Below are 13,822 nucleotides of genomic sequence, written 5' to 3'. Positions count from 1 at the left end.
CTTTCTGATATTCTACATATCCATTTAGCATAATTGCGAGCGTTGAATTTACTGTGCATTGAATATGTGACCAAAGAAATACACGAATCATCTCGTCATATAGAAACGTATTTCACTTTATTGTCCATTAATCAACCAAGAACGGGGTATCAAAACAACCATAACCTTTAACAACACTCATTTCATCCACACTTACCTCTTTAGTCTTGAATGACCACCCAACAACCCTATTCTCAATAACCTGACACCTTTCACCCTCAGAGGATGACTCTTTCCTTTCCCAGAGACACCCCCCGAAAATTCCTAGCTCAGAAACAACTTCATCAACCACAACGCCCCTTGAAGAAGACATTAGCATGCCGTATACATCCATCGGTGAACGTATTCTCTGCATAAGGATATAGGCTGATTTTTCTGTTGCTTCTGCCGACAGCGTTTTCAAAAAGGCATATATATCAGCGCCGTAGATATTATTTCCTCCACCTTCAAGGGAAGCTGGTTTCAGAATATAATTTTCCGCCAATTCCGCATTCCGTACCGGGTTCTTTGAAGAAATAAAATGTTCAAGCGACCGAATCTCAACAAACGTCCGCCGAATACTATCCGCTCTTTCGGTCGTAAGCCACCGCTCCAAAGTCCCCGGCACAGTTAGGGCTTCTTGGACTTTCTTGATAGTCGTGATATGGCCCAGAATAGATGGACATTTGATTGCGCGCGACAACTCGAGTCTGATTCGAATCTCTTTTCCATCGATGTCTTCAGAGTATTCGTGAGGCTCATATCCGGCTCGATGATATATAACTGATATCTCAACGGGCTGGACCTCCCTGCTACCTCCATTTTCGGGTGGGAAGAACAGTAGTTCGCCTGTTTGGGTGAGTTTGGTATATTGTATGACGAGTTGCCATTCGATTCTGTATATTGGGATTGGGTTGTCGTCGCCGTTGTTGTCGGTCCAGTTCCATAGTGCGTATTCGATTGGTCGTTCATCCGCGATGTTGAAGTTATTTGGCTGAACAACCATTAGAACTGCTGTATGGGATGCTGTTGGGCTGTACGGCTTTGATCCATACATCTTGTGTGCTGAAACGAGTAACGACGCAATCCCATTTATTGTATTATTTCTGGGTAAAGAGGATGGAAGCATCTTAGTGTTAATCAACAGTTCGTCTTGACTCTCACTGCTGGTATACACAAAATCATAAACACCTCTTCGTGCAAGAAATCGATGCATATGAGCGACTTTGTCAGCGTGACACCCTCCAGCACAGGAAAATGAGTTGAATTCGACTTGTTTCAGGCATAGATTCTGACCCCAGTTCTCGCCGTCGTCGTCACTCTCAGCGGCACTCTCAGACTGGACATGAAGCATATAATCCGACCTAAACACGCCGGCATGAACTCTCTGCCTGATATACTGCATTCCTTCATCCTGTCGTCTCATCTGAACCTCCTCATAAACACTCCACAACGCATCAACCAATGGCTCCGTCTTTCTCAACGGCCCTGTCACAGCATATAGCCATTCCACATCCTCAGCAAGCTTGCAATACAATTGATTGTATACCAATTGCAATTCACCAGCAGCTTCATTGAATAATCTCAGCGGGAACAGAGTGGGGAATACGCTGGCACTGATGGGTTGGAGGTGTACGCTGTGCGGAGTTTCTGAGCCGATGACTTTGAGTAAGGAGCCGTGGGTAGTTTGGTAGTCTTTTATTTGGGTGAGGATGGAGTTGAGATGATCTGGGGATAGAGTTTCCGGTGGGTAGTTTGAGGGCATTGTCTGTGGTTTTGATGTGCCGTTCATTTTAATATCTCAACCATAATGCTATTTCAAGATTGATTCTAGATTCTTGCAGGATCTACCGGTCCAGGATATCTTTAAGGATTGATTGAACATGCTCCAAGCAATAAATTGCGAAGGACATGCAGATGAGTTGCATTCATACCATCTGCACCCTAGCCCCGGAAGGCCATGGCTGTGCAGATTCTGCTGAATGTACCTATGGTGGGGGTGATCAACTTCAAACCTTGCAAGACTAACTAGTTTCTGACAAGTCTCTCGTTCGCCAAAGCAGCAGTGCTGCACTGGTTGGCTTTCCTTCAGAAATTCTATAAACGAGTTTTTATACATATATCCATAACTAGTTACTTATGTAGTTAGTTAGCTAAGATTGTTTATACTTTGAATATGGTTTGGGTGTGGGATTACATTTTTCCGGCAATCTAACAACTTCCTCAACTTAACATTAATCTAACTTAACAGTCAAAACATCTCCAACATGTCGAATTATCCAACATTAGTCTTTATACCCGGCGCCTGGCATAAGCCTACATGCTACGACAAGGTCATCAACCTCCTCGAAAAAGAGCATCAGCTGAAATGTATATCAATCACCCTGCCTTCGACCTCCGGAGACCCACAAGCAACTTTCAAAGATGATTTAGATGCTGCTCGTGATGCTATCTCCAGTGAGACAAATCAAGGACGCAATGTGATTGTTGTTGCACACTCGTATGGTGGCATGGTTGGGAATAGTGCCATCAAGGGGTTTGCCAATACAAACCAGACAGAGACCTCAACAACTCCGCGAGGATATGTTATCGGGCTCATCTTAATAGCCTCTGGGTTTACTCTAACCAGACTTGCATTCATGGATCCGTTCTTCGGCCATCCACCCCCTTCCTGGCGCGTCAACAATGACACCGGTTTCGCCGACATTGTCACCCCTCCACGTGAGCTATTTTATCACGACCTGCCAGCCGAAGAGGCAGAATACTGGGTCTCTCAACTCTCCTCTCAGAGTGTAAAAGCATTATTCGAAGGCCGCGAATATACCTATGCTGGTTGGCAAGATGTGCCGGCTTGGTATATCGGCACCGTCGAGGATCGCGGGTTGCCGGTGTTGGCGCAACGGATGACGGTGGGCATGGCGAGGGAGATGGGCTGTAGTGTCGAGCACAGGGAGTTGCAGGCGAGCCATTCGCCATTTTTGAGTCAGCCGGAGGCGACGGTGAAGATCATGCTAGATGCTGTCGCGGCGTTTATGAAGAAACAGCCTGCTGGAGACGAGTCTGCGACCAGTGAACGCAGCAATGCAATGATAGCACGGCCAAAAGTCAGCCTTTGGCAGCCACTAACTTGGTTGAAGTTCGGAATACCTCTGGTTGTTGGCCATGTCATTGGAAGATGTGTTCTATTGTTTGGCACCGGGAGATGGCTGTGGAAGTCCAGGTTCGGGTTGCGTAGTGCATGATATTAGTTGTCCACAAGTGCCCAGTTATATAGCAAAATCTCAGCTTCTAAGAATCTCTTTCCTAGATTCGTAGTGTGGAAGTCGTACATAACGACTTCTGATTAATATAAGTTAAGTTAGTTAACATTCTCCAACATATTATATAAGTTCAGCTTCTGAGAGATGTTCTAGACTCAATTATGAAAAGTAGCGGCCAGAACATGCAATCTTTTGGGAGGATGATTAAGCATAATCCACTTGATGAGTTGTCAAGAATACCAAGATGATGTGCGTCTATGGATCTATACAAGTAGATGGCTGTGCTGAGGGTCCGGTGGGGTGTCTAAGTGCGGCTGGCTGCACTGCACGTAAATGCATCTATGGGTTCGTGCAGGTGAAAGTGGAATCGTGCATTTTGCATGTATAGCCACAGATTAAGTACCATCAGGTACTGAGAAGATCCAAGTGGACAGGGTGCAAGATATGCTTGGCTTGACTGCGTACACATGTATCTAGATTGTAAAACTACTATCAGGGCAGGCAGTGGTCAATTGATACCTAGATACGTCCAGGACTCTTGGGTATTCATGGTACTAGGCAATAAAATAGTTGACCAGATGAGAAGATAATAGATTGGGGTTGAAAATTTTGATAGGCATCGTATAGGCCGTGTGAAGAAATGCAAGCACGAGGAAATGGAAAGGAATGTCCGACAGTTTGACTACGAGGCATACCATGAACGATGGACGAGCATAAGACCCAACTCAATAACGACAATCTGTCCTCAGACAGAACACTTGCGAAGAAGGACGATTCTCATGGAATCAATCGTATCAATACAAAACAACATCCTGTCCTGACAGGTTTCGTACAATACGTCCTATCCTATCGTAGCAGATGTTCCAAGGCAGCAAGTTTGCATAATCGATTCCATAAACTTCGTTCTGGCCACAGTAGCATTGATCTCTGATTAGGAATCAAGGTTTATGGATGGTATGCGTCAGACGCAAAGACGTTGACTCACGAGCCACACGGATTCGTAATGGAATCTTGAAAAGGCTGCTCTCGGTAGATTGGTTTGACAACCGGACGATAACCAATCCTCATACAATTGTACAGTGTCGTATGCAATAGAATGATCTTGGCATGCCAGAGGACCAACGAGACAATCCGATCATCAGAGGTGGGTACGGACTGATCAATCAAGATTTTCACAAGGCAGACTCGACGAAAATCTCCTAGACACACTAAGAGTGTCAGGAATCATAATCGACTAACTAACTACCTAGTGGGGTTAGTCATTGACAGTCACTGTGAAAGGACAGGGACGGGCAGACGACAGCTGAAAACCAAGTTAGCCGAAGAACTGATTTACTAGCCTCTTGATAGATTCGTCGTCAAGTGTCAGCAATTGATCAGACTAGACCTAAATACGTTAGCTCTGGTAGTCAAGGGTCTTTTGTTCGCTTGGCTTGTCGGTGCTTGAATAGGCAAAAGAAGACGAGATCAGAGTTCACAAAGTGGGTTCTGTGATTGGACTAATCACCTGGGCTTCGTATTTGAAAATAAACATACCGTAACAGCCACCGCCCATGTAGCCACAGTCTCCGGCTACTGGTCGAAATCACAATAAATGTACGTGAATGAAGATGGAATCGTAGATTGAGGTGGTACAGAGATGGAGGGAAGAGCGAAGAGATACGGAAGTGAAGTGAGGAAAAGAAGATGATCTCGGGCCGCTCGACGTCGTGCCGTGCCAAATATAGAACACACACTCTGTCGTACAATCATCAACTTATCGATACGCACCTGCCCATTGCGATAACCATTCTATTTCAGTTCGATCGCCATTTCTATTTCTGTCAATCGAAAGACAAGCACGGACAGTCCAGTCTCAGAATTGCTCTATTTTCGCAAATGGTAGGCTCGTCTCTCTCGAAACAAGCAGGTAGGCGCGAGTAAACAGGTGAAACGAGCGACAAATGGAGGAATCTAGAATAGGCATTCTGGGGCGAGTGCCCCTTGCAATTATACTACGTACTCCATAGAATGTGTTATCACAGACGATAACCTTCGTTCTTCTTGTTGCTGCGTGGGCGGCTATCTGATACACGAGATGACTCGCATCTGCCCTATCAACCCTAAATGCGTCGCAAGTCACTGAATGGATCGTAACATCTACAACGCGTCTATGCGGCACAGTCAATTGACGATGATCGTTTCTGTCGTCCAACCACGATCAAATCATATATCTATTTCTCCTAGAAAACTAGTAGAAAGCAATCAGGGTTGGAGGAGAACCAAGCACTCACAGCCACCCTGCATTAAACCAATTGGGGGATGGCGCTATTCATGAGGCTGAAATGGACTTTCCTCCGACGGTTCTTTCCTCTCCCACTCCAGTTTCTCGTTAATTGTAACTGCTTCGTCTATGGTGGTTATGATCTCGTCCTAGGCGCTCAGTGCTCCTGTTCACTCTTCCAGAAACAATCTGCTACACACTTACATGCTCTCGTGTCTCAGTAGTCGCCAACGTGCTCATCACGAGTAAGTCAGTTGAAACATATCTATTTTTGTTAACAGAATACAGAGTATGACCGTACGTCTGTATTCACGCGATACAGTTGCGATACTTCAAAAAATGATGACCCGAAGACCAGGATAATAGCACCAACAATTATCTCACGAACCTGTGGCTGAGTTCGGTTCTCGTGTTTCAATGAAGCACGAAAATGGCGCTAAGCGTGATGATGTCTTCGGGAATTTTGAAAAGAACCCGAGCATCCTAGTCGTAGAAATCACAAGAAAGTCACACTGCCACAGTTTGGCTATCAAGATCGTTTTACTGCTCAGCCGCACGTTACTAGCGGAATCAAAAGGCTTGAGCGTTGAGGCTGGTGTTGCTAACTTTGTGACAGGAGTCCGATTTTAGCCTATCACAGCATCAGCGGTCGTGCAATTTCAAGTAAAATACGACAACCGTTGTATCATACGGAAACTGGTTGCCTGCACTTCCTGGCGCGTGAACAGACGATCCTCTCACACACCCTCAATTCAGCCTCGAGTGGACTAGTTTAGTGTTGCTCGTAATGTACCCTAGTATTTACCGTACCGTTACAATATAATTGTCTGCCTTGATAAAGAGACGAATAATTGCATCTTCGTCTTAAAAAGAGTCCCCCCCCCCTCCCCCCCTCCTTCAGACAAATATTCATTGTCATAGTCATTCGTCTGATACACCTGTCGTCTATAAAGTCAGAACACTTCTCCTCGACTGAAGTTCTACTCTTTGCATCCTCCAATACACTTTTATATATTCACTTGACCCTGATCACCTCTCTGGTCCAGTGTCTTATACCTCTTGATATATATTCGGACCTTCCTCAAAGGTCCTATACCACACTTAGGGACAACCGTCAAGCTGTCGCTACCATCCCGTCTCGATCGACTTTCTCTAGACAACTTCCTGCGGGATCGAAGACGTCCTCGCAGTGACACATTCTACGATTACCAGCTCCCTTCAGAATCGCCCACCATGCCTTTCCTCACTTCTACTCATCACGACACCCCCGTGACAAAGGTCCGCGACCTCGAAGTCGACGAATCCTTCGTCCTGACCGAGTACGAAACCCACGCACGCAAATGCACCCGCTGCGCCGATGCGCTCGACGCCTTTCGCGAGGGTCGCTTGGTGTGCGATCGCGGACTCGCCTACGCCCGCGACGTCGCAAACTATGTATTCACAAAATCCGGAAAAGCATACTCGGCAGTTGACAATGAGCATGATGAGGAAGTGCTTGTGCGCATTCCCAGGGAATACAAGGCTTGCCGTCGGTTGTTGCTGGCTATTGAGGAAGGATTGAGGTTGCGTCGTGAGCAGCCTATTGTCAGCTACGATGCTACATACCCTGTCGGTGCACGACGACCTGCAACTGCCGACTCTACTCCAGCTGCTGTGAGCGATGACGAAGCCGAACCGGTCACTGAAATTATCGAGCGTTCTCCTCGAACTCGTCGTCGCGTTATTATCTACCGTCGCACATCTCCCGGTCATACTTCATCCAGCCGGGGATCACTATATGAAGCTGACCGCGTTGACCGGCAAGAGCGCCGACAATACGGTCGAGTATCGCGTTGAACAATATACCCAATTGAGAATGATGCAAAAAAAAAAAGTCTTTCAACTCAGTTGTATTCACCCTAACCGGAAACGCCTCTCCATGTCGAACCGTATTCGTCTCGCGACCAAAAGTGTCATACCATACCATGTCGTCGAAGCAGATAGCAATCCGCGCGATGCATGATCCACGAGCACACTGCAAAGACTGCATGAGTGAGTCATGAGCAGCTTGCATATGCTTGCTTGTCCGCCTCCCGTTTGAGCCTAGTCGCACACGGGACCTGGGCACTAGCCTGATATGGCAGAAAGCGGAGCCGCTTCCCGCCCGGGCCAAAATTCATCCAATCATATTTCAGTCTTGTACTTCTTGAGTTTATTGCTCATGATTGGTTACTTTTTTTTCCTTTGTGTTTTGATGAATACATGTCTGTATGGCTTTATGTCTTGACTCTTGAGTACTACTACATTAGTTAGTATCTAGTTAGCCAATGAAACAATCAATACAAAGAACGTCTTTCCCTTGTACCGTAACACTAACTAGCTTAAAACGCCCCAACGGGAACGTAAATCCCCGTGTTTGCAATGCCGATGTGGGTAAGTGGGCTATGCATGTTCCCAGATCCACTTCTTCAACATAGCCACTGAAGACTAGCAATTCCTGAAGTGATTGATCAATGGATAGGGTCCAATGGATACGGCATAGGGCTTGAGATTGTGAGTCACTGTTTCTTATCGATAATTCTCCATGTAGTATGCATCAAGGAATCTGTTGGTGGATGATCTAGATTCGTGAGTATTTACTACTACTCTTGCACGTATCGAGTATTGAATATTGCACGGAAGGTACCTAGGTATTTTTTTGAAATGAACTTTTTGATAATACGTAGTGTTCTGTCTGTCTATGCATAATAACTAGTCAGATTTAATAGGTCTTTGATGAATCTACATGTATATATTTGTATGAAGTTGAACACCCCCTTCTATACTAATCTTGATTGATTCATGGCTCCGGAATAAAGTATGTATCAAAGCTTCGAGATATTTCTCGTCTTGGTATAGTGTAACACTGTACTTTACTACATATTATACATATCATATCGCACAGAGCACCGCACTTTCTTAGATCTAGATTGTACCGATACCCCGCAATCCAGACAAGCAAACCCCTACATGTATCAAAGAATCGAATTGCTCATGCTCTCTTCTGTCTAACCAAATATATCGATGACTCACGAACTGAATGCATTCGGACAAGCCATCTCCGTCCAATAAAATTCAATGAATTCCGAATCGCTGTCTGCCTAGTCGCCAAGGCTTTCGCTACATACTGTGGCTGGTGCTTGTATTTTGGTATTTTGGTATTTCTGTATGAATAGTAGTAGGTATGCATATCGTACTCTCAGTAAGACTGTATGAATATGAAATACGGTGTAAAGGTATGGTTGGTGTGTGTGTGTGTGTGTGTGTGTGTGTGGATTGGTCTGCTGACGCCGTACAGTGATCGTTGGTTTGCTCACTTCTAGTAGTGGTAATTTACCAAACTCATTTTATTGACGCCCTTTTACACTCGGTGTTACGCCTTTTGACAATATGATATCATGTCTAGAGGCGACAATAGAGCGACGTATTTCATCATCAATGACACAACTCTCGCACATTCGATTTGTTTCTTCTACAGCTTGTGGATGTGATAAGGCGGGGGTGTGTCGGGATTTGACTCATGGTTGAACCAAATGTCTTAGTGATCCTTGTAACGAGAGGTAAAGTTAGTCCGAGGATAGTATCATGTGGACGGTTTTAGAGCTCGATTATGAGGATTTTCAAGATTTGATGATATTCATGACGTCGTCAGCTGCTCAGAATTTGAAGATTGTAGATCCGTTGCGTACTGATTATTAGTAGTGCTTATATTCGCTCTCCTTGTATAACTAACTATATGCGATGATATGATTATCTTAACGGAGAGTAATATATCGGTCCACGAGGCCACTTGCATACATGCATCCATATCAATGTCAAGATATTAAGATATGTATAACTCTCAACGAATCATATCTCCATCTATCGAGGATAGACGGGATGCCGGACGGCCCGGGCCTAAAAGATGCATCCATCCAACAATTAGATACGGGCATACGTAGTCGTATTGCTTGAGTCGGATGGAGTATATGTCGATCCGGTTGCGATGTCGAATCAGGATAGCTCTGGTTTGGGATACTGGGGGGGTCGTAATGGGATGGTGTCGTTGGTCAGGAGGGCAGTTGCACGGACGTTTCGCTAACTCGATTAGAAGTCGTGGACGTCGATGTTTTTGACAGAAAACGCCGTGATGCCGAGTAGTTTTCTACATCTACGTCAGACTCCAGGTTTAGTTATTTCGAGGATGAATGATTGATTCCTCTAAGAAATAATTAGAGAGTAAGATGTGGATCCACTATCCCATGTATACTTGGCCCGTGCGTTCAATTATCGAATCAAGTGCCGTAAATCACGTGCAAGGGCCCCGAATTGAAGCCGCATCTCCGAAAAACATTGATTGAGAAACACTATCGACCTTCACTTCCCTTCTTCACAGATACCATTCGCTGCTCGCGAGGCATTCGACGCAAATATATCACGTTGAAGTACACTTTACAGCCTTTTGTGCATCGGCGCTCATTCTGTTCCACGACCCCGGACGAAAGATTTCGAGTCAATTGAATTGGACAATCACATTCTTAAACAACGAATTTCATTCTAAACGCACAAAATGGCAAAGAAAGGTACTTCCTATACCTCCATGTTCGATAATGGACAACACTAATACAAATATCTACAGCTAAATCACGAACAATGACCGTCCGCCTCATCTCAATGGCTATGACCGGCTTCTACAGAACAATGGTCCGACCGCGAACCCATCGTCCACTGAGTATGCTCAAATACGACCCCGTGGTGAGGAAAAAGGTCCTCTTCTTGGAGGCTACGAAGGGTGGAAAGGCGAAGTGATACCCATACTGTACGATATTGGTTGGTTGAAGTCAGGCACGGGACTGTGTATATGATAGAAAAGAAGGCGGAGGGGGATTACATTCTGTATGAATATTCATTGGCGTTCTCTGTATTTGCTTATTTGATGCTGCCTTTTTTGCGTAGTCGCATTGGGAGGTGAATGATATGCTATTCTTTCTTCTCTTTATTTCTCGCTTTCGCTATGATATCTCGACGGGTCGATTACAGTGCCCGAATAAATGACATGCAGATACAGCTGGAAAGAGAAACGCTGGGCAATTCATGACTTCATTGACGGGAATTGGATTATCACCCGAGCTCTTTATGGATTGGAAGAAACTACTGGCAGTTCGACAAAGGTTCATTTCAACAAACTATACCATCAGTATGTGAATGCGTCTTGGGTCAGGTAGACGTCCGACGTATCAGGATCCAGCATGAGAAGAGCCATGACAGACAATGCTCGAATATTTAAGAGGGCAGAAAGCCTCTCATACCTTTGAGTCAGATTCTCCTCGGCTGGACTCTGAATTGCTTGAGAATCTTTGGCATCAAATCCCATTTCACCATGTCCTATGGATTCTTGCCATGATCACTTCCATACGACCTCCAGCTCTCCGCAATAATTGCTTGGAATAAATGAACTTCTCACAGCTCCCATAATTCTGCACTGTTTGCATTTGCTTGGTTATTCCATTTCCCATCATAATTTCCGTCTGGACCTTTCATTTTGGGTGCGTTGATTTTTTTTTTTCACCGTCACCGGAGACGACGAGCCGGATAGTGATGTCAACCAGTATGACTTGTGCCCAAAGAATATAATAGGCGGACCATTTTTGACCACATTGCATCTCTGCTTTCCTGTAAGTTGATATTTCCACTGATGCGGTCGAAAGTCGCCAAGGAGTTTCAGCATATGGGGCATGAACCTAGACCTTGTGGCTGATGTCACATCCCAATCCTTGGAAAGAATGTTTCTATTTTTGTTATTCCCTGTTTTACAAGGACACCTTCCGGCAGCTGGCTATCAAGCTCAGCGAGAGAGCAAATACCCCAGCTGTATAAGCCTTCAGGCGCAGCTCCCTGTCCTGTGGACAAAAAATCCTCGATGCTGTTGAGCCATGGGACTCTGTCGGTTCTAATAGTACGCTGAAAATCTGTGCAAGTGTAAATCTCGAAGTAACACTCTGAAATATTTCGTTCGCTTCGAGTTGCCACCAAGGTAAAAGGTTTTCAGTCATTGGCCAGAAGGAAATCTTACTACCAAGCCATGTATTGAACAGAATGATGCCGCTGTATATATGGCTGGGTTCACTTTCATAGTATTAAACGATTCCTGAGTCTATGAAACGTTTAGATTCTCGAATATACCTTTTGGCGTGAGTGACTGAACCGGTGTGCCAATTGATTCTTAGTAAGTTTTACATCCGTATGGTAAACTCAATCATGAATTGCAAAGTTCTTGCAACCTTGGAACGACGTATCAAACGTCAGCATGAAGTTTATTTGGATGGCGACGGCGACTCACCACGTTTGGCAAGGAATCTATTTCCAAGATAGGCGATGGAGCTTCCTCTCAGATGCTTACACTTGGAATTAACAAGATCAGCCTTGTTGGCACAAAGCGATGGTATCATGCTACCCTTTCATCTAAAGAAGTGAATGAGATCTCCCTCATTCTGTGCTATTTTGCTATTAGGGGGTTGCCACCAATATAATACAAGTATCATATGGTAACAATAACATGACTAGTAGCAGGACATATTCCCCATTGATAGCTTCTGTGCAGCAGGGGAGAATCTGGCGAGAAATACTTCAAGAGGAAAGTTGCGTACCTACCGTTGACCAACTATATTTTCGATAGGCCAATAGTAGGGCTCAGAGATTGCCGCTAATCTTATCTGATCATGTCGGTCTCCACATAACCCTGACTATATCAATATATCTGTTGGGATGACCTGGCCAAGGTGTGGATGGATTCATGGGTTGTGATTATAAAATATCGGACAATTGCACGTGCTAAATATTTAGCCAGTAATTCTCTGTCGACAATGTTGTTGGGTGTATGGTGTTGATTTGAGGCCTGCTCGTATAAGGACCCTACTTCCACCTCCTGCTCCGAGCGACTACTTGTTCGTGCAGTCCAACTTTCTCTTGTTAGCCTTTACGTACTAAGAGATAAGGGTTCAAAAATTACAAGAATGGACAAATTCCATACCATCGTTGGCCAATAAGCCCCAACAAAGCGCGAGCCCTGTCGACGATCCGAGTGTCATGCAAATCAGAGCCGCCGACAAAGATGTCGGGAATATTGCCATGAATGAACTGCCTGACAAAACTGATATGAAGCCGAGTGCCGATGCTCAATCAGACGTCAGGGAAACCGAGGCTGTCACCCTTACCTGGAGCAGGGGATCCATGTTCATGGTGTTTTGTACCGTATGTTCTACCCTACCGAACCGCTGTACTCATGGTGATTACTAAGGTCTACCTTATAGTCGAGATGTTCTCGCCGCTGATGCAACCAACCTACGAAATCGAGATTTGGCATTTGCGTTCACGTCATCTCTCACTTTTATTCCAGCGTTTGCGGGCTCAAAAGCTGCGGCGGAATTTTTCGAGAATGTTTAATTGCAGATGGTGATATGGTATTTGGACGATTATTTTGCCGGTTTTTGCGGGGCTGATTCATTTCATGATGGTGTTTAATTTGCGCAAGGCTGAGAGACAAGGGGTTATCGTTAGAGAGAGGAAGAAATGGAGGTTCAACTTGCAATCGCTCTAGTGGGTGGTCACGGAATTCGACCGTAAGTTCCTATTCTTTCAGCCGAGACGTTGTGATCCTAATTTGCAACTCTAGGCTTCGGAGTAATAAGTTAATCTTCGCCGGCAGTTTTGTCAGCTTCCTTCTCCCCTTCACTCTAGCCAGTACAGCACCCTAGGGCTGACAGACAGGCTACATCATCGTTATGGTCATCGTCGGTTGCTGCTCATCTTCGGTCTCTGGGGAGTTTACCGTGCCCCGCAGCCATTCCTGAACTACTTATTCCTCATCGACCGCACGACCATGGGCGCATGTTTCCTCGACATGACATACCAAATCTCATACTATTGCTATGCGATTTATCTCACTTCGTTCCTGCAAGCGGTGTACTAGACTTATGTAGCTCCTGCCGGGTATATGAAGAATGCTTTCAGCATCGTCCCGTTTGTCTTTCTCTTCATTGCTGGATGGCTCATTTGCATCACGGGTCAATTCAAGTGGATTGTGTGGGTATGCGTGCCTCTGTATATCCTTGGGTTGGGTCTAATGATCCATTTCCGTCAACCGGGGGTTATATTGGGTATATTGTTCATGTGTGGGATTTTCTTCTCAGTTGCTGGTAGTGTTTTCATTCTCTGCATGCAACTGGCCGTTCTGGCGGCCATTGGCCATCAACATATTGCCGCAGTCCTGTCGCTGCTGTTCGTC

At 45.2% G+C, this 13,822-nt stretch overlaps 3 protein-coding genes across 3 annotated transcripts; 2 read left to right on the top strand and 1 right to left on the bottom strand.

Annotated features, from left to right (window-relative positions):
* Positions 1-127: 127 nt before the first annotated feature.
* On the bottom strand, positions 128-1,810 carry EYB26_001484 (uncharacterized protein; the record flags this gene model as incomplete). Its single annotated transcript, XM_054260794.1, has 1 exon — positions 128-1,810. One exon carries the CDS (start codon positions 1,808-1,810, stop codon positions 128-130), a length of 1,683 nt encoding a protein of 560 aa, XP_054116769.1.
* A 475-nt stretch (positions 1,811-2,285) lies between these two features.
* Positions 2,286-3,260, top strand: EYB26_001483 (uncharacterized protein; the record flags this gene model as incomplete). Its single annotated transcript, XM_054260793.1, has 1 exon — positions 2,286-3,260. The coding sequence occupies one exon, from the start codon at positions 2,286-2,288 to the stop codon at positions 3,258-3,260; it is 975 nt and encodes a 324-aa protein (XP_054116768.1).
* A 3,514-nt stretch (positions 3,261-6,774) lies between these two features.
* EYB26_001482 (uncharacterized protein) lies at positions 6,775-7,377 on the top strand (the record flags this gene model as incomplete). The annotated part of the gene is made up of 1 exon (XM_054260792.1): positions 6,775-7,377. One exon carries the CDS (start codon positions 6,775-6,777, stop codon positions 7,375-7,377), a length of 603 nt encoding a protein of 200 aa, XP_054116767.1.
* Positions 7,378-13,822: the final 6,445 nt, after the last annotated feature.

The sequence above is a fragment of the Talaromyces marneffei genome, chromosome 1, assembly GCF_009556855.1.
Source record: "Talaromyces marneffei chromosome 1, complete sequence".
Taxonomy (NCBI): domain Eukaryota; kingdom Fungi; phylum Ascomycota; class Eurotiomycetes; order Eurotiales; family Trichocomaceae; genus Talaromyces; species Talaromyces marneffei.
Note: the sequence above shows the minus strand (reverse complement) of the source record. Positions and strands in the feature narration are given on the sequence as shown.